The 24,755-nt window shown below is 42.5% G+C and overlaps 1 protein-coding gene across 1 annotated transcript in view; it reads right to left on the bottom strand.

Moving 5' to 3' along the window:
* The window catches only part of PCSK5 (proprotein convertase subtilisin/kexin type 5), a 492,175-nt gene that overhangs the window by 108,511 nt on the left and 358,909 nt on the right, over positions 1 to 24,755 (bottom strand). Inside the window, exon 21 of the mRNA XM_049895206.1 lies at positions 2,746 to 2,848. Within this exon, the coding sequence (XP_049751163.1) occupies positions 2,746 to 2,848 (103 nt within the window). The remainder of the gene's footprint in view (positions 1 to 2,745; positions 2,849 to 24,755) is intronic.

Here is a 24,755-nt window from a genome sequence, read left to right as displayed (position 1 = left end):
AATGGAAAACACCAGCAGAGGATCTGAGGGTGGGAGGAGAGAGAGGTTGAGGTATTTATCCATCCCTTCTTCCATGGTTCTGTGATTGCATCCTGACGGTGCCAGTTTCTACCAGGCATTCCCTCCTCCACAGTTCCAGCTTTCACTTCAGGCCTAGGGTCTTCAGGCTTCCACACTAATGCTAGCCCCTAAGTGCTTCAGCATCTCTTGACTATACTATGCTGACCTGTACCTTACTCAGGGCAAGACATAAAGCAGATGCTGAAGATTATCTTGAATGGACTTGATTCTATTCAAGGGAAGCGTTGCATATTTTGTTGCCCTTTTCAGAACAAATAAGCCATCCTTTCAAAAAGTTTTTTTTCTCTTCATCTCTTCAACTCCATTCAGGGAAAATGCAAAGAAGTAAGAAAGTTCATTGTCATAATATGATGCTGTTTCTTGGACATATTTGCAAGTAACTGACATCAAGGAAGACAAGTGGAGAGAAATGGAGTACTCAGGGTGACGAGAAGAAAACGTTTCCTGGGGAACAAAATTTTAAGAGAAGACCTTAAGAAGTCCTGGTTCAAGAGCCTTACAAATGATCTTCTTACTTCACAAACTAGAGTATGGGTTACTAAACGAATAAATGAAACTACCAAGATGACCCAGCATTTGTACCTCTGGTTTTCTTGCACCACTGGTCTTAGAATTTTTTTTTTTTTTTTGAAAATGGTAGAATTTTTTTCTCACTTCTGGTGAGCCTGGAACAATTACGACTTCTATGATGTATACTGGGTGGTGGTAGCTGCCTTATTCAATAAATGCTGAAGTTTTTTTCTATTCCAAAAGATGTCCAAGTATGCAATGCCATTTGATTGCTGGCTTGGTGGGGAGTTGGAGGCAAAACAGGATCTCATTTTGAAAATGCTGGCTATATGGTGGTGTAGTGGTTAAGAGCTACAGCTGCTAACCAAAAGATCAGCAGTTCAAATCTACCAGGTGCTCCTTGGAAACCCTATGGGGCAGTTCTACTTTGTCCTGTTGGGTTGCTATGAGTCGGAATTGACTTGACGGCAACAGGTTTTTGTTCTATCTTGTAGTATACTCTGAAGCTGCTTAAAAGCAAATCCAATGCTTAGAGGTATAAATATCTTAGAGAGGCACTCAAACAATGCTATCACAGTTAACATTCAGAATTCTTAAGACTGTTGTTCTGTGTCTCCTTCATTTCCTCTTTTGTTTTGTTCTTACTTCCTTGTTTTATTTTTTCCATCTTCCTTTCTTTTTCTGAGAGAGCTAGTTGGGGAGTCAAGCCCATGGTATTGATTACACACTTTACCAAGTTCAAGAAAACATGCATTTCAACTTATTATTATGTGTTGAGCAGTGTGGGGAAGAAAGGGACAAATACACCACAGCTCCTGCTCTGAAGAGTACTGCAATCAGAGGATAAACTGGGCAGAACGACTACTGTGCAAGGCAGAGTGGAAGTCCATCGCAGAGGCGTGAAGCACCTGCCCCTGGAGCAGCTTGTCCTGATCTGGGAAGAGATTCTATTTCCTAGTTTTTTGCAGAGTCTTGATGAGGCCATTCATTCAAACACTCAGTCAGCCAACACACATAAAGTGCTAGTCTCAGGGGACCGTTTCCTAAAATTTTAAAAGGTCCCCAACTCTCTACGTAAGAAATTCCCAGTATTAGCATAGATGCTCAAGCTTTTCAGATACTTGCTCTTCCCTCATTCAATCAGTTTCCAAACATTTCTCGAGCACCCACTATTAGTACTGTACTGGAGATACAAAGATGAGTATCTCAAGGGACTTACAGTCTGACAAAGAGACAGATTTGTAAATGAATAATGTCTTAAAATGCTGCAGGCATGTGCATATGGAAGCTTATGTGGAGCACAGGGGAACATAAGAGGGAAAGGTTAATTCTATTGGAAAAAGTCAGAAATGACTTCATAGAGCAGTGCACCCTGGGACTGACTCTAGAAATATGGATGGATATTTGATCGGCAGATGGAAATAATGGTTAAGAGATGGACGTGTTGACACGGGTGAGATTTCAGACACTTAAAGCAGCATCATAGGGCCCATTGCTGTCAATGAGAAAGCCCCTTTAGAGGCCAGGGAACTGGTTCTTGCCATGGGTATTGGACATCTTGGGAGAGGGTGCTACAGAAGCTCTGGCCAGATAAAAGAAAGTTTCTGTTTCACAGGAATAAGTTTAATTCTTTTTCCTGTAGTTCTGTGGAGTGCCCATGGGGTGGTATATTAATTTCCTAGGACAAATTACTACAAGCTAGGTAGCTTGAAACAACACAAGTGTGTTTTCTCACAGGTCAAGAGACGAGAAATATGAAATCAAGGTCCCATGCCACTCTCCTAGCTTCTGACGGTGTCCAGTAATCCTTGGCATTCCTTGGCTTGTGGACACATCAGTCCAATCCCTACATTCCTCTTCATGTGGTCTTCTTGTCTGTGTTTCTGTATCCTCTCCTCTTCTCATAAGAACACCAGTCATTTGATGTAGGACCTACCCTAAATCCAGAATGATTTCATCCTAAGATCCTTAACAAATTACATCTGCAAAGACCTATTTCCAAATACAGTCACATTCTGAGGTTCCAGGCGGACATGATTTTTGGGGGGACACCCTTTAACCTAATACAGGTGGTAAGGCAACTCCTCTCTCCATCCTGTCCCAGCAGTGACCCATTTGCTCCCACCCACCAAGACATACTGAGAGGCCACTCACCTTGTGACGGGGCAGCCAGTGCAATCTTCCTGGGTTGGCCCCCAGCACTTGGCACACGAGGCTTCACAGATCTGGCAGCGGCCATGCTCGTCGATGTACTCTCCTGGGGAACAAAAATCTAGTTGTTTACTTCAATCTACATGGCAGTGTGGCTGGGGCTGTCAGTCTGAGAGCAGCCAGATCTCTTTGTGGCTGCCTGAACAAAATGAAAATCGCAGAGAGAAGAGACCCTGAATGACTTCAGCTGCCAGGCTTAAATCTTGACCTTACAATAGCAAAAGCTCTTCTCCCAGGGGCCCCAGAAGTTGGAACTTCAAAAAGCTATGAGGCAATGACATAATTTGGATCAAGTCAACATGTGTTACAGATTTTATAAGTAGGGAGAGGCCAAGGGGGGCTTCCCACAGGACCTCTTCACTGAGCTCCTACTGACTTTCGCATTAAAGGCTGAGGCCTCCTGGTTGACAGAGACCCCAGTAATAGTCTTGTTCAAGTCAGACAACAAGCAGGACCCACCCAGATCTTGTCCCACCAGACTGGAGGGGGGTTGTGGTTATCGGTCAAGAGTGGGAGTTAAATCTCGGCTGACATTTGGCAGACATGAGCTATATGTCACCCTGAAGGAGTAACGATGAGGAGATAGCAAGAGAATTCTTTCTTTAATTGAAAAGTGTATTTTTCCCAAAGAAAAACAAATAGGAGGCCTTTCCACGGAAGGAAGTCCAGCCTCACAAATTTCTTGTGAACATTTAAGAAATTACTCCCATGGTGAAGGTGGTAGAGAGGGCTCATTGAAGGTTAAAATCTAAAGTTGGGTCTCCACTTACTGAATGTAACCCTTCTGCCTACACCCCACTCATCCTTCCCTGCCTGTCTTCAAGAAATTGACAGGCTACTTTGCTCTGATCCAAAGAGCTATTTTTTCTAGTGTAGCAATGGATAATGTTCAGGAAATAGGGTTTCAGATTTCAGCAATCACAGTCATAACCTTCACTCACCCCCACTGCCTAGTGTTATAGCCCTGTAAGTGTATCTGAGCACTGTCAATCTGAAATCCAGTATGATGACATAGCAAACTTCACCCATGGTTTAATCAAGTGGGGTTACTGAAACTCTAAGACTTGCTACCAGTTTTATTGCAGTCACATCGAAAAAAGCCCTGGAAATATAATGGCTAGTGAGCGATGGAGGGAAATTTGTCCCTCTGCTTTTTCCCAAAGCTTTACTGAACTGAGACACTTGGGTAAGGTAAACTTTACTTACATAAATCTTCCACTTGCTAGTATCAAACCACAAAGATGAAATCAAAGAGGCAACTAGAGTTTTCCTTTACATAGCAGGAAAAGCTTTTCGTGTAGAATTAGGTATCCTATTAATTTTGTTAACTGAAGGGGAAAAGTACACATTATAGTAATGTAGGCATCTACTAGTGGCACAGTTTACGCATCTTGGACCCCACGCTTCTATGTCTTCTCATTGCCACCAAGGTGCCATCTGGACCAGGGATCTGATTCCTACTTTTAGGACCAGATTGTAGATCTTAGCTCAGCAGTGATTCTCTAGGCTCAGAGGCAATGGATGCAGATGTGCAGGCTGTTCACTGCACAGGGAGTCTGCCCAAAGGGTCGGTGAAGGCTGAAGTCCAGCCCACGCTTGTCTCGTCAAGCCACGCACTCTGGTGTTGGCTGCCTCTGCCTGGAGTACGAGGAGCCTTTTACTAATTCTCATGAAGGTATTGGATTGATTTGTTGCAGTCTTCATAATCAGCAGTCTCAAAGCAGAAAAAAAGCTGGGGCTTTAGTAAGAATGGTAATTTCAAGTTGGGACTCTTTCATTTATATAGGCATCATATTTCTACAGCCTTCTTTTTTTTTTTTAATAATTTTTATTGTGCTTTAAGTGAAAGTCCACAAATCAAGTCACTCTCTCACACAAAAACCCATATACACCTTGCTACACACTCTCAATTACTCTCCCCCCAATAAGACAGCCCACTCTCTCCTCCCAGTCCCTCCCCTCGTGTCCGTTCCTCCAGTTTCTAACCCTCTCCACCCTCCCATCTCCCCTCCAGGCAGGAGACACCAACACAGTCCCAAGTGTCCACCCGATCCAAGAAGCTCACTCCTCACCAGCATCCCCCTCCAGCGCACCGTCCGGTCCAATCCATGTCCGAAGAGTTGGCTTCAGGAATGGTCCCCGTCCTGGGACAGCAGAAGGTCTGGGGGCCATGACCACTGGGGTCCTTCCAGTCTCAGTCAGACCATTAAGTCTGGTCTTATGAGAATCTGGGGTCTGCATCTCACTGCTCTCCTGCTCCCTCAGGGGTTCTCTGTTGTGTTCCCTGTCAGGGCAGTCATCGGTTGTAGCCAGGTACCATCTAGCTCTTCTGGTCTCAGGCTGATGTAGTCTCTGGTTTATGTGGCCCTTTCTGCCTCTTGGGCACATAATTACCTTGTGTCTTTGGTGTTCTTCATTCTCTTTGCTCCAGGTGGGATGAGACAAATTGATCCATCTTAGATGGCCACTTGCTAACATCTAAGACCTCAGAAGCCACTCTCCAAAGTGGGATGCAGAATGTTTCCTTAATAGATTTTATTATGCCAATTGACTTAGATGTCCCCTGAAACCATGGTCCCCAAACTCCTGTGCCTGCTACGCTGGTCTTCGAAGTGTTCAGTTTATTCAGGACACTTCTTTGCTTTTGGTTTAGTCCAGTTGTGCTGACCTCTCCTGTATTGTGTGTTGTCTTTCCTGTCACCTAAAATAGTTCCTATCTACTATCTAATTAGTGAAAACCCTCTTCCTCCCTCCTTCCCCCCCTCATAACCATCAAAGAATATTCTCTTCTCTGTTTAAACTATTTCTCAAGTTCTTATAATAGCAGTCTTATACAATATTTGTCCTTTTGCAACTGACTAATTTCACTCAGCATAATGCCATCCAGATTCCTCTATGTTATGAAATGTTTCACAGATTCATCACTGTTCTTTATCGATGTGTAGTATTCCATAGTGTGAATATACCATAATTTATTCATCCATTCATCCTTTGATGGGCACCTGGTTGCTTCCATGTTTATGCTATTGTAAACAGTGTTGCAATAAAAATGGGTGTGCATTTATCTGTTCGTGTAAAGTCTCTTATTTCTCCAGTATATATTCCAAGGAGTGGGATTGCTGGATCGTATGGTAGTTCTATTTCTAACTTTTTAATGAAGCGCCAAATTGATTTCCAAAGTGGTTGTGCCATTTGGCATACCCACCAGCAGTGTAGAAGTGTTCCAATCTCTCCACAGCCTCTCCAACATTTATTATTTTGTGTTTTTTGGATTAATGCCAGCCTTGCTGGAGTGAGATGAAATCTCATCGTAGTTTTGATCTGCATTTATCTAATGGCTAATGATTGTGAACATTTCCTCATATATCTCTTAGTTACCTGAATGTCTTCTTTAGTGAAGTGTCTATTCATATCTTTTGCCCATTTTTTAATTGGGTTATTTGTCTTTTTGCAGTTGAGTTTTTGCAGTATCATGTAGATTTTAGAGATCAGGCACTGATCAGAAATGTCATAGCTAAATGTCATAACTTTTTCCCAGTCTGTAGGTAGTCTTTTTACTTTTTTGGTGAAGTCTTTGGATGAGCATAAGTGTTTGATTTTTAGGAGCTCCCAATTATCTAGTTTTTCTTCTATGTTCTTTATAATGTTTTCTATACTGTTTATGCCATCAATTAGGGCTCCTAACATTGTCCCTATGTTTTCTTCCAAGATCTTTATCGTTTTAGATTTTATATTTAGGTCTTTGATCCATTTTGAGTTAGTTTTTGTGCATGGAGTGAGGTATGGGTCTTGTTTCATTTTTTTTGCAGATGGATATCCAGTTATGCCAGCACCATTTGTTAAAAAGACTGTCTTTTCCCCATTTAACTGTTTTGGAGCCTTTGTCAAATATCAACTGCCCATATGTCGATGGATTTATGTCTGAATTCTCAATTCTGTTCCATTGGTCCATGTATCTGTTGTTGTACCAGTACCAGGCTGTTTTGACCACTGTGGTGGTATAATAGGTTCTAAAATCAGGTAAAGTAAGGCCTCCCACTTTGTTCTTCTTTTTCAGTAATGCCTTATTTATCTGGGGCCTCTTTCCCTTCCATATGAAATTGGTGATCTTTTTCTCCATCTCATTAAAGAATGTCCTTAGGATTTGGATCGGAATTGCATTAAATGTAAAGATCGCTTTTGGTAGAATAGTCTACAGCTTTCTTTATATTTATTCAGGCTTCCCTGTTCTTCCTTACTTATTGACCTTACTATAATGTCTCCCAATTTTATCATAGGAGGCAACATCAATTGAGCAGTGCAATTATCAGTCTAGGGATCAGCAATTTTCCAGAGCAGACTTGGTAGGAAGAAGTAGATCCCGCCTACAGGGCCAGAGCAAAAAATCCAGGTTTATAGACTCAGGTGATAACTATACATCTTTCAAAAGACACATGCTGAGTGGAACAGGAATGGGAGAGTGTCACAAATGGGGGAGGCTTCAAAATCCAAAGAAAGTGTATTCTACAGAAATGTGGGATCACAGAAAGCACAGGCTATCCATTTATTCATTCCATGAATATTTTTGAACACCTATGTGCCAGGTACTGGGTGAGGTCTAGGGATATGCAGATTAAAAAGCCAGCAGCCCTGCTCTTGGGTTCTCAAAGATTTGGTTTTGTTGTTGTTTTTAAAAATTATGTTTTATACATACACAGACACACACACACATATAAAACATTTGCCATTTCAACATTTTTTGCATGTATAGTTCAGTGACATTCATTACATTCATTATATTGTACAACCATCACCACTATCCATTTCCAAGGTTTTCTATCACCCTTAATGGTTCTCAAAGGTTATTGAGAAAAATGATTTGTAAAGAGATAGTTTTAATCCAAATGCTGCCCAGAAGCCTTTCACTCCTCCAAATAGTCTGGATTAAAGACTATGACAGAACAGCAAGAGAGTAATGCTGGACTCTGGTAGACCTGGTGGCAAAAACCCTTACCTTGTCTTGGCCTCTGTGCCTATCGGAAGTGACACAGTGGTTTGGGTCATTCCTGTTCCTGATATCTATCCATCTTAATCCTTAGGATTTAAGGTAGGATATTAAATACACCTTGATCTGCTAAATTAAGTTCTACTTAGATGGTTCTGAGAGTTATACCATTCCCAAAAAACCCAGTGCCGTCCACACCCAAAGTCTCCCTTGTAATTACAGATGAAGCAAGTCTAAGTCAGGCAGGGGTTATTAGGACATTATGGTGAATATTTTAAATTCTACTCTCTCTTGTTTGCCTCCTCATTGGTTTCCATACGCCAGTAGATGGCACTAGTACCTTGGCCTCAGATTTCCTTGATCTGTTCACCTATAATGGTCCTTGGTACTCAGAGGGCCACCTTAGATATAATCATCATTAGGAATTGCCCCATCCACGAGATTTCAAATACCCACTCCAAACACAACCTTCTTGTGCCCCACTATGAGTCCAGCTCACCATATATGGCACCCTATGACTACTTGGCCACCCTTTCATCCATTGTTTTCTAGCTCCCTATTGCATTCTCCACTTGGGCTAGGCCAATCTTTTCCAAGGCCCGAGTTCCACCCTTTCTTGTTTAGAAGGTGACGTCACTTCCTACTTTGCTGATAACCAAACCGGTTGCCTTGGAGTCAGTTCTGACTCATGGTGACCCCATGTGTTTCAGAGTAGAACTGTGCTCCATGGAGTTTTCGATGGCTGTGATCTTTGGAAAGTCGTTTCCTCAGGATTTGGTGATAGGATATCTGTATTTCCTCGCCTTCTGTTTTTTTCAGTGTCAAAATTCCTCTCTTTCTCCTTGCTTCTCTTCTATCTTTGAGAAAAATATGCCTCTCCTCCTGGCCATTGTCAGCTCTCCATCTAATGATCTTATTCTTCTGTCCTCAGGATATCTCCCCACCAGTTACTCTGTCTTCAGTCTCTTCCTCATCTCTCCCATCATTCTCCAACCTACAAACAAGCTCAGCTCTCCCCTAACTGAAAACCTTCCCAAGCACTGGGCTGTATCTCTTCTTCCATTCTTTCATAAGTGACTCTTGAAACTTGTTTCTTCCTCCTACCATTTGGAAACAATGGTATAACCTTGATGCTTATGTAACAGAGTCAGTGTAGGACAGCTAAACTGTGCATCTTTCTCTAGTCTGCATGCCTCTTAACTTTAGAGCAAACTTTGGCTTTAGAACAGATGAGGACAGAGGGACCTGCCCCGATTTTCATATTTATGTAGACTTCCAATTAGTTATACAAACAACTGCCCCCAGCACTTGCAGGCATGAGTTTTCCACTGCACATTTGGAACTGAGGAAGCCAGATTCCAGGGACATAGTGAAGTTGCTTTTTTTTTTGTTGTTGTTGGAGCAGCAAATTCTTGTCATCTGTCTTCATTGCACAATGAAGCTGAATGTTTATGACAGGCGTGATATACAAAATTCTTTGTGTATCAAAAGTCGCTTTTAGCAGAGACTTCAGGGGCCAATATTTTATTCTCCACCTCATCCTACAAGCTCTTCTTTCTGGCATCTTCACCCATTACTATCATGTCCAAATTTTCTTTCCACTCTGATCAAAAAATTTTCATCCCCCTTTGAGTTCCTTTCCTATCTTATCGTATCTCATCTCAGTTCAAGGGATGTGGAAAAAGTCGGATGGCATGGGGAAGAATGGCGCCTGAAAAGTTGAAGACACAGCTTGAAAACTTTACATGTAAATGGTTTGTTCGACTTGTTCCATCTCTTGATAACATTGCAGAATGTGTTTGTGCCAACAAGTCCAAGTTATAAATAAATTCTATGAAATCATCCAGAATAGGTGTACATTTATTAGATCACCATTATTAAACATGTTTGAGACTCACACAGTAATATTTTTTAGGCTTTTGTGGCTTATGTTCATTTCTTCTGAAGAAAAGTTATGCTTCCTTTTGGATTTCATATTTCTTTGCTTGATTAGAGCCAAATTTGTAGCAGAGTTTAAGCACATAGATACACTAAATAAATTAGTAAACATGTAAGCAAATAGATTATGATGGGAGTTTAAAACAACTTTTTAGCAAAGGTGATTAATAAAAGAGGTTGGGTGAAACATTTGATGAGAAATCAGTCCTTGGCTATTTAACTGGTTATTTCTGTCATCAACCTTGGGGCATTGAATTACCTATTCTTTGCAATATATTTTTCTATATACGTGTCTTATCACTCAAATGTCAGAAACCTTAGTGTGGGGTTTGACTCTACAACCACAGTGCTAATCAAATAATACTATCGCCTTACAAGTTTGCAAATACTTTGTTCCCAACTTGAGCTATCACTGTGTGAAGACGGTTTTGATGAGAAGAAATCCACATATTTTTTTGAAAATAATTTTTATTGTGCTTTAAGTGAAAGTTTACAAATCACGTCAGTCTCTCACACAAAAACCCACATACACCTTGCTACTCACTCCCAATTACTCTCCCCTTAATGAGACAGCCTGCTCTCTCCCTCCACTTTCTCTTTTCATGTCCATGTCGCCAGCTTCTAACCCCCTCCACCTTCTCATCTCACCTCCAGGCAGGAGATGCTGACATAGTCTCAAGTGTCCACCTGATCCAAGAAGCTCACTCCTCATCAGCATCCCTCTCCAACCCATTGTCCAGTCCAAACCATGTCTGAAGACTTGGCTTCGGGAATGGTCCCATACATTTATTACTTTCCCCCCAGTTACAATAAATGCTTGGTAACACTTTCAATTAATTATATAGTAATGAAATAAATAAGTTTTTAAAGCCTTATTAAGCATGAACTTTTATAAAAATTTTTTTTTTTTTTTTTTTTTAAGGCTTAAAATAAGAGGCCATCAGCCGAGACTACAATATCTTCACTTAAAAGCTTATGGAATGACTTGTTCCTTGGCAGGCCAATACTTAATCTAATCAGAAAAACTCAGGATTGTCTGCCCCTTTCAGATGGGTCCAAAGAGTGTCAACCATATTGGGGAGCCAGTTTATTGAACTGAGACTTGGGGTTCCTCCTGGTAGAAAACTTGTGATAATGAAGATATTTGGCAGATGGAAAACTCCATGATTTTCTTTTTCATTGTTGTTAAGTGCCTTTGAGTTGGCCCCTAACTCATGGCGACCTCATGCACAATGAAATGGAATGCTGCATGATCCTGCACCATCCCCATCATCAGTTGCAGATTGGACTTTTGTGATCTATAGGGTTTTCATTGGCTGATTTTTGGAAGTAAATTGCCAAGCCTTTTTTCCTAGTCTGTCTTAGTCTGGAAGCTTCACTGAAACCTGTTCAACATCATGGCAATACGTAGATCTCCACTGACGGATGGTGGCTGTGAATGAGGTGCATTGGCCAGGAGTTGAACCCAGGTATCCCACACAGAAGACAAGTATTCTACCTCTGAACAACCAATGATCTCTTTCTTTTTCCTCAAGACCCACAAAAGGCAGAACACACATATGAGGCCGCTGGAAGAAGAGTCCTGCAATCATAGCCCACAGTGTCTGAAGGACACTACTTCTCAATCTTCCTTTCTCAACAACAGCTTTCACTTCTCCCCATACACACTTTTCTGACTGACAAGACTTTTCCTTTCTGGTCCAATTGTGTTTTCATTCCCAGGTCCTGGTGCTCATCTGTGTGGTTTGTACAGTTATCTTGAAATGCTACTTTGGCTTCCCATGGGTTGGCACTCCAGCAGTAAGGATAGATGGTAAATTGTGGGCCCAACGCAGATATGAGCATTTAATTTCCTTCAGACTTCTCATTGTTCTGAGAGGAAAGAACTAAAAGTCTATCCTCTTAGTTTCCACCATTGATTGGACCCTAACAAGAGTTAGGCTACTAAAAATAAAAAATAAGTGGATCCAAAGTGTAGTCTTAGTAGTTAAAACAGCCTGGTATTGGTACAACAACAGACACATAGACCAATGAAACAGAATTAGGAATCCAGATATAAATCCATCCATATACGAGCAGTTGATATTTGACAAAGACCCAAAGTCAGTTAAATGGGGGAAAAGCAGTTTTTTTAACAAATGGTGCTGGCATAACTGGATATCCATCTGCAAAAAAATTAACCAAGACCCATGCCTCACACCATGAACAAAAATGAACTCAAAATGGATCAAAGACCTAAATATAAAATCTAAAATGATAAAGATCATGGAAGAAAAAATACGAAAAATGCTAGGAGTTCTAATACATGGCATAAACAGTATACAAAACATTACTAACAATGCAGAAGAGAAACTAGATAACTGGGAGCTACTAAAAATCAAACACCTATGCTCATCCAAAGACTTCATCAAAAGAGTAAAAAGATTACCTACAGACTGGGAAAAAGTTTTTAGTTATGACATTTCTAATCAGTGTCTGATCTCTAAAATCTACACGATTCTGCAAAAACTCAAATACAAAAAAGACAAATAACCCTATTAAAAAATGGGCAAAAGATATGAACAGACACTTCACTAAAGAAGACATTCAGGTAGCTAACAGATATGTGAGGAAATGCTCACAATCATTAGCCATTAGAGAAATGCAAATCAAAACTACAATAAAATTCCATCTCCCTCCAACAAAAGGCTGGCATTAATCCAAAAAACACAAAATAATAAATATTGGAGAGGTTGTAGAGAGACTGAAACACTTACACACTGCTGGTGGGAATGTAAAATGGCACCACCACTTTGGAAATCGATTTGGCGCTTCCTGAAAAAGCTAGACAAAGAACGATCTAGCAATCCCACTCCTTGGAATATATCCTGGAGAAATAAGAGACTTTACATGAATAGATATATGCACACCCATGTTTGTTGCAGCTCTGTTTACAATAGCAAAAACATGGAAGCAACCAAGGTGCCCATCAATGGATGAATGGATGAATAAATTATGGTATATTTGCACTATGGAATACTACACATCGATAAAGAACAGTGATGAATCTGTGAAACATTTCATAACATAGAGGAATCTGGAAGGCATTATGCTGAGTGAAATTAGTCAGTTGCAAAAGGACAAATATTGTATAAGACCGCTATTATAAGAACTTGAGAAATAGTTTAAACAGAGAAGAGAATATTCTTTGATGGTTATGAGAAGGGGGAAGGAGGGAGGGAGGGAGAGGGTTTTCACTAATTAGATAGTAGATAGGAACTATTTTAGGTGACAGGAAAGACAACAGACAACACAGGAGAGGTCAGCACAACTGGACTAAACCAAAAGCAAAGAAGTTTCCTGAATAAACTGAACACTTCGAAGACCAGCGTAGCAGGCACAGGAGTTTGGGGACCATGGTTTCAGGGGACATCTAAGTCAATTGGCATAATAAAATCTATTAAGAAAACATTCTGTATCCCACTTTGGAGAGTGGCTTCTGGGGTCTTAGATGTTAGCAAGTGGCCATCTAAGATGGATCAATTGGTCTCAACCCACCTGGAGCAAAGGAGAATGAAGAACACCAAAGACACAAGGTAATTAATTATGTGCCCAAGAGGCAGAAAGGGCCACATAAACCAGAGACTACATCAGCCTGAGACCAGAAGAGCTAGATGGTGCCCGGCTACAACCGATGACTGCCCTGACAGGGAACACAACAGAGAACCCCTGAGGGAGCAGGAGAGCAGTGGGATGCAGACCCCAAATTCTTGTAAAAAGATCAGAATTAATGGTCTGACTGAGACTAGGAAGACCTTGGAGGTCATGGTCCCCAGACCTTCTGTTATCCCAAGACAGGAACCATTTCCAAAGCCAGCTCTTCAGAAAGGGATTGGACTGGACTATGGGATAGAAAATGATACTGGGGAAGAATGAGCTTCTTGGATCAAGTAGACACATGAGTCTATGTAGGCATCTCCTGTCTGAAGGGGAGATGAGAGGGCAGAGGGGGTCAGAAGGTGGCTGAATGGACACAAAAAGAGAGAGCGGAGGGAAGGAATGTGCTGTCTCATTAGGGGGAGAGCAATTAGGAGTATACAGCAAGGAGTTTATAAATTTTTGTATGACAGTCCGACTTGATTTGTAAACTTTCACTTAAAGCACAATAAAAATTAAAAAAACAAAAAACAAACTGTAGTCTTGGCCAACACACCTGAATATAGTGCTGGTGTAGAAATCCCAGTTTCTGGGTGGTGTAAATGGTTTGTGATCATCTGCTAATCTGAAGGTTGGTGGTTTGGACCCACTCAGTGATGTTGTGGAAGAAAGGCCTGGTGATCTGCTTCTGTAAAGATTACAGCCAATAAAACCACACAGAGCAATTCTACTCTGTAACACATGGGGTCACAATGAGTCGGAATCGATGGCAATGGGTTTCGGTTTTTGGTTTTGGTAACAATCACACGAGCTTCTACTCAACAACACCTACCATATTACAAGTACCATTCTATGTGATGTTTAATCCAGACAAAAACCTCTTTTATAGATGAGCAACTGAGGCTTAGTTCAATATCTTGCATACATTTATTCAATTAGGTGACACAGTTGGGCTGTGACCCGGCCCTGATCCCTGGGCTCTGACTCCGAGCCCAGGCTCTTTCTGTAATACTTCCCTGGTATGGATTCATTTTCCCTTTAGTGTCCTAAGTATCTCTGCTATTTATAAAAAGAAAAACCTGAGCATAAGCTTCATCTCAACTATTTGGTGAGGTAAAGTTTTCAAAAATGAAATCACTACAAAAAAAAAAAAAACAAAAAACAAAGCCACTTTGAGTGGGAATATCACATAAAGCGAATTTGCTCAATGATTGAATATACCCTACAAATTAATTTTTTTCTGATAAGTGGCCATCATTTATTAAAAGGCAATTGCATTTTTCTAGTAAACTGAGATTTTATAAGCAGTTTTTTCCCCCCATTAGATTGTAAACTCCTAAGAGGCACTCAAAAATATTTTTTGAATGAATAAGATAAATTTGTTGGGATGCTGGGTAGGAATTTTCTATATAGCTTAACTGCTATCTGAAAACAAAATAAAGTAGCTCCCCCAAAATAGCTTACCACCGAAATTATAGTAAACTCTCTCTGGTCCGAATTTATATAAAAATCTAGTATATACATGGATTGGGTCCTATGTATCTTTTCTTCAACTACCAGAATTTCTCGTTGACTCTTTGTTAGTGAAAAGTCACTCTAAATTTAGCTTAAAACCAGATGCTGTCAAGTCAATTCCTATTCATGGTGACTGCCATGTGTAACAGAGTCGAGCTGTGCTTCTAGGGTTTTCAATGGCTCATTTTTCAGAAGTAGATAGCTAGGGTTTTCTTTCAAGGTACCTCTGGGTAGACTTGAACTTCCAGCCTTTTGGTTAGTAGCTGAGTGTGTTAACCATTTGCACCACCCAGGGACTCCAAATTCTAGCTTAAGGAAGCAAAAATTTAAAAGGCATTGAACACTTGGTCGGACGACCAGACACAAGGGGAAAAAAGACACGAGTATGATTATTATTTACAACTGAACAAAATAAATTTACAAAACATATTGAATTTGTGGATGAGAAAAATCATGAAAACAGTCTTGAAAGCAGGGGACGGTACCTGGAAATACATTTATTGCCAATCCAAAGTGTGTACAATTCTTGGCAGTTGCTTTCTTTAGTGGGCTTTGTTATTCAGGTAAGAAAGCCTAGAACTTCCATGGGTTCACTGGTGCATTCAGGCCTCCTATTCTCAGATTTAGGATTCTTAATCCCAAATGTTCCCCACCATTGGTGGCTACAGAGGGAACACTCCTGTGGGGTAAATTGTGTGGAATCTTATGTGTCCCCAGTGGGGGACTTGTGAGTGCTAAAACACAGTGAAAGAAGTAAATGCTCATAATTTGAGAGAATAACTTGTTTGCCTTTTGGGAGGCATTATCAATTACCCGACACAAGTTACACTGGGAGACACTAAGAAAGGGAATAACTTGCAAGGGGCTGATGAACAGGTCAAAGGTAGGCTCCCATTGTATGAGGTGCAAAGGCAGGGTTTAGGAGCAGGAGACAGGTTGTTGAAAAGCGCGGTCAATGGGCCCACGAATGAGTACGGCGCTCTCGAGTACTAAGGGGTGATCACTTACTATTTTGGAGGGGATGAAGATGGCAGAGGAAATTATCAGGAGTGTGATCCACTGAATTAAACAAGGGTCCTAGAACCACTGGGCAGTAAAAAGTTTAAAATCCTTCCCAAGGAGCTTCGTAAGATCAAGTGTTCCCTGGGATAGGAAGTCTTGACAGAACAAACACAGGAATGGGACTTGTTATCATCCACTTTCATTTCTATAGCGACCAAAAGAGCCTCCCTAACAGCTTTTATAACTTGCTGTCTTATAATCCTTCCAAGTACCACCAGGGTCACTTCCTCTCTCCAATGCCCAAAGGAGGGAACGTCCTCAAATTACCCTCGTCCTCCTCCCCTGCAACAAACACAGAGGGCTGACTTCATCTCTCCTCTCCCACACTCAGTCTTTCCTCTTGCCTTGTCTTCATGGGCTAAAACATTTCAGCTTCAGTGCTAATTAAGAGAAAAGAGAAGCCCTGGAGAAGAGGAGGAATTTGCATTCCAAGGCCAAGAGCTCTGGCTGCAATGAAACCAGACGGGCTGTGGTAATTGGTAATTGACAATTAGTCTTTTCTTGGGTCATCATTAACACCGCAGTAGATGCTGCTCTGCCAAGTGATGCGTCAGTTTGATTAGTGACAGGTTTGTATGGAACACAGCACCCAGAATGCATCTGTCCCTTAGTGACCGGGGAAGCATTTGATGAGTCAGGCTCCTACATGTTTTACTGGGAGTGGCCAGATTGGTTTTTTTTGTAAAAAAACCCAAGTGTGGAAAGGGGTTTGGTTTTTTGGGGTTTGACTGTGGAAAAAGGAGCCCTGGTGGCGCAGTGTTTAAGGGCTTGGCTTTTTTTTTTTTTTAAAGTGTGGAAAGAGGGCAGAGAACCAAATCTTCCTGTGTGCCTACTGTGTGTCAGTGAAGCAGGAAGTACATTGAGTGTTCACTATACAGTGTTGAATTAATGCAACCATTTTGGAGTTGGACCCCCCTTTCTCCAACTGTCTCCATTCTCCAACTGTCTGACATTGATCAAGTCACATAGTTTCCCGACATTCCTGTAGTGTAAAATGAAGATAATAATTCCCTTTTCATGGGCTGTGGTGGGGAGCAAACGAGAAAGTAGTTCTAAAGCACCTAGCACAGTGGATGACAAAATGTTAGCGGTAATTACCCCTGGTGGTGTAGTGGTTAAGAGCTGTGGCTGCTAACCAAAAGGTCAGCAGTTCGAATCCACCAGGTGCTCCTTGGAAACTGTATGGGGCAGTTCTACTCTGTCCTATAGTGTTGCTATAGCCAGAATCAAGTTGATGGCAATGGGTTTGGTTTTTGATTTTTTAAAATATGTGGGAGTCCTTGGGTGGTAAAAATGTTAATGCACCCGGCTGATAATCAAAAGATTGGAGATTCGAGTCCACTTAGAGATGCCTTGGAAGAAAGACCTAGCAATCCACTTCCAAAAAATCAGCCATTGAAAACCCTACAGAGCACATTTCTACTCTGACACACGTGGGGTCACCATGAATCTGAGGTGACTTGACGGCAACTGGCTAAGTATGTTATCTCACTGAAACAATAGTACCTTGGGGTAGGTAGGTGCAATCAGCTCTATTTGACCAGATGAGGAGTTTAAACATCAATATGATATTAACTTTCTGAACATCATGCAAGCCTGGGTCTGAGTGGATCTCAAATTGTGCTTTTCTACTACCCCTAAGGGGACTTGAAGAACGGATTGGCTGCATAAGTGGGTGGCAGTGAGGCTACTAAAATTAATGACCCTGTGGATCTAGAACAATGACCTCTCAAGCAATTGAGCTGTAAAATGAAACCTACTGAAGTCATTTTTTAGTATTAGCAGCCCTTGGAGATAGCCTCCCTATACCAGAGCAGAGCCAGCTTTTCCTAAATTCTGCTGTGGAAAATTCTAAAGCCATGGCTGTGTTCCTCAGGCTGCTGAGGCAAAAGTCTATTAGAAATGGGACATTGGACAGGATACACAAGCCTCGTCTTCACTTTGCCTGACTCTGGCACTGTTTCACCAAATCAGTGAGGTTCTTGTACTCACTGTGGAGAGGTCACTCCTCCTGGACTGTCTGCTTCTCCTTTACGGGGGTGGAAGGAACTCCAATGGGAGCAGAAAGACAGGGACAGATTTGCTTTCTGACTTGGCGGCTATCAGGACAAATTGCCTAGTACCTCTCTGTCTCAGTGAGAGTGGAGCAAATAATAGGTGAAAATGAAAGTAGTCTGTGTGTTTGGGGGAGGATAGGGAGCAGTATTGTGAGCCAGAAGCCTTAGAATCCCTGGGTGATGTCTATCTGGCTGTCTGTCTGTCTGTCTGTCAGGCTGTCTGTCTATCATCTGTCTATTGAAGGAAAGAGAGATTGAGGAAGAGAAATGAAAGAGAGAGAGAGGGTGAGACAGAGAGAGAGTCTCTCAGGTGTTTGCCTGCCTGCCAGCCTCCTTCTGCATGGTTTGCGTCCTGTCAATGCTTTAGACTCTCCAAGCATGGAATCTGGGACTACACCCTCACCTGGCTCCACCACAGAGAGAAGGCCATTTTTCCGCCTTTAAGATGCCTCTCATTCCCACTGTGTACATAGATGAACTGACCTGTCCTCTCCCCATTTTGGGAGCCGTGCGGTCCCCTCAGAGGCAGGATACAGGTTAAATGAAAGTACCTAGAGCCAGGCATCCTACATACGAATCTCAGCACTGCCTTGTGTTAGCTCCCTAAATTTGGACAAGTGATGCAACCTCTGAGCCTGAGTCAACTCATCTGTAAAATGAAGATAATTGCACCTATATCATAAAATTGTTGTAAGGATTAAATGAGCTAACAGATGATATTTGATGTGAAAGGTACAGTACATGGTAAGTGCTCAATAAATGTTAGCTGTCACTTTTCCAGTGAGCACAATCAGGCCCTTCAGCTAAGCAACACGAGAGAGTGAGAAGAGCTTCAGAGACACCCAAATCTCAACTCACCTCTTATTATCCCCATGGCTTTGAATAATTCGACCTTTCTTCAGCTCCATAAAGTAAGATCAATTGCCCCAAACTCTATAGTACCCTGTTCTTTTCCCTGAGTAATATCAGGTAATTTTTTTTCTTATACTGTGTTTGATTTATAAATGCATGGTAAATATAAATAAAACATCTGGAAAAGATTTCCTTCCTCCACACTGTTAAGGGACCGCTTGTAAGAATAGGCTCTAATCCTTACCATTTTATTAAGTTTTAACAACTCAAAGGGCATCATCTTTCCTGTTTGGTTAGGACCAAGGAATAGTCAGTTCTATTCAGGAAAATGGTAACCCTTTGCCCTTTCACCATCCACCCTAAATCCACAATTCTAGAACTACTAATGTGCTAAAAAATGTGGGCACTTTAAACCAATATTTGACAGATCAGTGATTCTTCTATTAACCAATATTATCCTTCTGGCTACCCTGAAGAAAAACCTCTTAGGAATAACATAAGACTGTTGTGACTTTAACCGAGTTTCACTCAACCTTTAATACTATGATCAGGAGCTGGTAATAAGCTAATTTTTAACGACCTTGATATTATTGTTGTTGTTAGCTGCTGTGGTGTTGCCCCAACTCATGGTGACTCCATGCAAAACAGAATGAAATACTGCCTGATCCTACACCATCCCCAAGATAAGTGGCTGGTTGGACCATTGTGATCCATAGCGTTTTCCTTGGCTGGTTTTTGGAAGTAGATAACCAGACCTTTCTTCCAAAGTATTATTGCATAGACAGTAATACAATCATGAGAGGTCAAAACATCTCAGAAAGGCGTGGCTGAAATGTTCTTCTCTTTTACCTTTTGCCTTAGAGTCTGACATCTCCTTCAGATGCTCTCCTTGTGCCCCTCCACCTGTCTATGCTGTAGAGAGCCTGGTTCTGACCAACAGTCAAAACAGTAGCCTCTCTCCCTCTGCCATAGAGAGCTGAGAACTCACCTGCCCAGCATAGCCACACAGAAAACATCAGCCTCCACCAAACATAAACATGATAGCTCTAGAAAGACTACATGAGCCTGGAGAATGGCTCAGTGCCCCTGTCAGAAGAGCCAACTTGGCTGGAAGGTGTTTGTAGCGAGACAGAACTCTCCTCACTTGGTCTGACCTCTACTGCCTCTCGCTGAAGCCCACCCCACACAGGGCCTCAGTGTCCTAACCTGGGGGTCACTGCACCTCCCTGCACTGGTTACATCACCATCCCCGTGGGTGCCTCTTCAGCATCATTTCTAGAGAACTGGCCACCACTTGGGGCCTCATCTTAGGGGATTCTGAGACGTCAGAGTCCAGCCCCAGGCTAAAGTCTACAGCTACAAGGCAGTGAGTTGGGGCTCAGTGTCCAGAATTTGGGGAGCCTGCTGCTTACTGGAATGTCTGTTCCCATGATCCCGACAGGCAGGCCTGGTAAGTCAGACCCTCCTTCCCTTCCTGAACTCGCCCGGCTGCTGTCTGACCTGCTTTGACTCTTTTTGGCTTTCAGGGCTGCTCTTGATATTCATCTTAACCGGATTTTACACTGTGTAATAACTTGCCTGGGGCCCAAGCCTCCTAGAGACAGCCAGCTCCTCTCTGCTGTTTACGGTTTGCCAAGGGGCAGGAACCGGCTGTGGAAAAGCCTCCATGGCTTGAGGAACATGAACGGTGTTTTGCTTGTGTAATCGTCTAGTGTATTTTTGGTTGTAATTTTCCAAAGATGAATTTGTAACAGGCCAAAGTTTTCTGTGAGATAAAAGCAACCAGCTTACTACAGTAGCATGAATGATGGACTTGCAAAATGGCTAAAGGAGCAGAGACAGGAGAAAGGTGGTGTGATTGTGTCGTTTGGGGATTATAAGGTCAGGCTTCAGTCAATGACCAGGGAACCTTTTCTGGAAAAGCTAGGTGCCTTTTCAAATTTAATTCTCAGAGGCAGCTTATGGAGATAGGTATTGTTCCCATTTTAAAGGTGAGGAAACTGAGGCTCAGGAAACTTAAGTGATCTGTCCAAAATCACTGAATTAATAATAATAATGAACTGGTTGCCAGTGAGTTGATTCAGACCAGTCAAGCTGGAAGGTTGGAGGTTCATATCTACTCAGACGTGCCTCCAGAGAAAGGCCTGATGATCTACTTCTGAAAATCAGCCGTTGAAAACCCTATGGAGCACACTCATGGGGTTGTGATGAGTGGGAGATCACACAATGGCAACTGGTAACTGGTAGGAGGTCGGGGAGAGATGGGCTTTAGAGCGTATCTGCTCTGGGTGCCCCTTCTCCGCTCCGCAAGGGCTGGGCTTGAACTCCGTCATTGCTTTTCTAGCCCAGTGGCTGCCCAGGGTTTGAATGAACACCAAAGGGGACAGAGAACTCATTATCTCCTATTCCATTTTTCGCAAACTCTAACTCTCAGAAATTTCTCTGTGGTAGGCCAGAATCAGCCTCCTAGTAAATTTCAAACACTTGTTATTTCAAAAGTGAGACAGCAGTCCTGAGGAAGAAAACACGATCTTTATGAAAATAGTGAAAGGAATCAGCAAATCCAAACCTGGTTCAGACGAGTGGCTTGAACAAGTCACTTCAACCAGCATTTAACTAACTCTGTGAGTCTTCTTCTATGAGAATGGGGGTCAAACGTGTTCTGCCTCCTTTTCTAGTTTCTTTGTAGGACCAAATGATATGCCTTATGAGCCTAGAGAATGGCTCAGTGCCCCTGCTAGAAGACCCAACTTGGCTGGAAGGTGTTTGTAGCGAGACAGAACTCTCCTCACTTGGTCTGACCTCTGCTGCCTCTCGCTGGAGCCCACCCCACACAGGGCCTCAGTGTCCTAACCTGGGGGTCACTGCACCTCCCTGCACTGGTTACATCACCGTCCCCTTGGGTGCCTCTTCAGCATCATTTCTAGAGAACAGGCCACCACTTGGGGCCTCATCTTAGGGGATCCTGAGACGTCAGAGTCCAGCCTCAGGCTAAAGTCTACGGCCACAAGGCATTGAGTTGAGGAAACTTCAAAATGCTTCATAAAGGAGGGGAAGACACGATCACTAATGTTTTACCAGAGGGAATGCAGTACAATTTAGTGGCAGAGAAACTTGGTCCCGATTTCCAGCTCTGCCACTTTCTAGCTGCGTGATTTTGGAGTAGCTACTTAACATCTCAGGAGTCCCTGGGTGGTACAAATTGTTAATGTGCTCAGCTGCTAGCTGCGAGGTTGGAGGTTTGAGTCCATCCAGAGGCACCTTGGAAAAAAGACCTGGTGACCTACTTCTAAAAAATCCATCACAGAAAACCCTATGGAGCATAGTTCTAGTCTGTCATAGCTGGGGTCACCATGAGTCAGAGTTCACTTGACGGCAAATGGTTAATTGGTACTTCCCTAACCCTAGTTTCCACACCTGCACAGTGGGATAAAAACAGTCCTACCTCATAAAGTGTTCTAACAACTAAACTAGATAAAGTATTTTAAAGCACTTAGCAGAGAGTCTGACCCCTGGCATATGACAAATGTTCAGTAAATACTATTTTAATGATCATACAGGGGATGAGTAGACGAAGAGGGGACAGACCCATGGATTTGAACTCGAGCAAGTAAAGGAATGATGGCAGCACTGAGAGGGCCTGAAAATGTGAGGGAGGCTGGCTGGGATGATCCGGCATGTTTTCAAACCCCACAACTCTTGGCATGGCTCTGTGCATTTATGCACATGCCACAGGCAGTATTTTGACAGTGGCTGTTTTGGGGGCCTGCTTAACATCAAGAGGTTATGTTCTCTGACACATGTATAATAAGAGTTGAAGGAGTCAAATATAGTGCAGGTGTTCACAGCCTATTCTGCCTAAAGCCACGCCATAAACAATCGGGAGCTAAATTCCTTGTTACCAGATAGAGTGTCGTGTTTAGATGTCAAGAGGGTGGAGGAAATGTCATCACCTACACACTCTTATGGAGGGACCATCCGCTGCCAGGAGAGAGGTTTGGCAGGAAAGGCATACATCTGTAGACACTCAAATGCAAAACCCACGCAGAAAGAAGGTAAACTGTTATAAAGGGCTCTTACCACAGTGCTTTCAGCTGCTTGGCTTTTAGGGGTGTTTTAAAGGATGATCCCAAGGTCAGCTGCTTTTCAATCAATCACCAAATCTTAGATGAAAGATGAGCTAACACCACTAGTGGGTTATAGACACAGTGCAAGTGGAGCCCAGCACTTTGAGGTTTCCAGTCAGGAGTGTCCTTGCCTTGACCAGGCTCAGTGCCTTGTGAGGTAAGAACATAAGTTTGAAATCTTTTGTGTTCAGGAGGGAGAGATGTGACTTCCCTCTCTATAGCTTTGCAAAGTCTGTATCTCGCAAGAAAAAAAATTTTTTTTCATTGACTGGCTCTCAGACAAGCTGATCTGTACTTATGAGGTCCCCATTTTACAGACGAAGCTGGCAATCAGTTTCTACAACTTGCCACAAATCACACAATTTGTCTTATTCCTTCTCCATATCCAACTCCGCTGGAGTACAGAAAAAAAAAATCATTTTGGAAAGAGGTGGAGAGAAATAGAGGCAAAGCAATACCCAGTGATGACAGAGATATGTCATCTCTAGGTCGGGAGAAGACCTGGTAGTAGGTGGATGTTGTTAGTAATAGTCAACTAACTCATCCAACACGGTAAACTTCTAGTTATTCATCCCCAAATGTCTTCTGCCTCTGTGGCTTCAAATATCTTCTATAAGCCGGTGATTCCTAAACAGCTCCTCCCAGATCTTTCTCCTGGGTTCAGTAATCCTGTATCCACTGTCTATTGGACTCTTCACCTGGACATTTTACAGGTATCTCCAACTCAACAAGTACAGCAAGATTTATCATTTGACTCCAATACCAATTCCCCTCCTGTACTCTCTAGCTAGGATAGTCCCATCACCCCCTCCACTCAGGGTAGCCAGTATAAAAGGAAGCCATCCTGAAACCCTATCTCTCTAAAGGGGACAGAGAACTCAATACCTCCTCTTCTGTTCTTGGAAAATTCAGACTATTTCTCCCCACATCCAGCCTCTCACTATTTCTGTCAATTCTATCTCCAGAACATCTCTCAGGGCCATATCCTCTTCTCCACTATCTGATTTCTAGCCCAATCAATCCCATCCCATATAGTACACCCAGCTTTCTAATTGATCTCCTGGAGTCATTATCTCTCATATCTGGCACTCTGCAGCCAGAATGGTCTCTTTCAAATTCAAATTTTATCATACCACTCTCCTGCCTAAAATCTCCCAGTGCTGCTGCCTCAATGCAGAATCAAGCTCCAAGTAACCATATACAAAAACCCATTTCATTGAGTCAATTCCAACTCATAGCCACCTTATAGGACAGAGTAGAACTGCCCCATAGGGTTTCTAAGGAGCAGCTGGTGGATTCAAACTGCCAACCTTTTGGTTCGCAGCTGAGCTCTTAACCGCTGTGCCACCAGGGCTCCAATGACATACAAAAGCATGCAAAATTTGACCTTTGTTTAAATTTCTAGCTTCGTTCTGTGCTATTCTCCTTCCAAACTGTAGCTGACTCTTTGAGAGCCCTGTCTGCATTCCTCGGCTTCACCACATGGATGTGCAGAAGTCACCTTCCAGGTGAGAGTACCTGCTTGCATTTTCCTGAGGCTTTCTCCAGCCCCTCAGAAGGCTGCTCTGTCAGATACACATGGCAGGCCAGAAGTGCCAGACTAACATCCAGGAATTGTCCTCAACAATGAGAGAGGGGGACTTGGCATGTGAACACCTGCTCCACTGCCCCACCCATGAGATAACTCTGAGGCCTGTGTTCTATACCATTTTCCAGAGCTTCCAACAGGATTGAGTTCCAGTAGCCCTCAGGGATAGCTGGCTTGATAACATAATCTCCATT

The sequence above is a fragment of the Elephas maximus genome, chromosome 9 (assembly GCF_024166365.1).
Source record: "Elephas maximus indicus isolate mEleMax1 chromosome 9, mEleMax1 primary haplotype, whole genome shotgun sequence".
Taxonomy (NCBI): domain Eukaryota; kingdom Metazoa; phylum Chordata; class Mammalia; order Proboscidea; family Elephantidae; genus Elephas; species Elephas maximus.
Note: the sequence above shows the minus strand (reverse complement) of the source record. Positions and strands in the feature narration are given on the sequence as shown.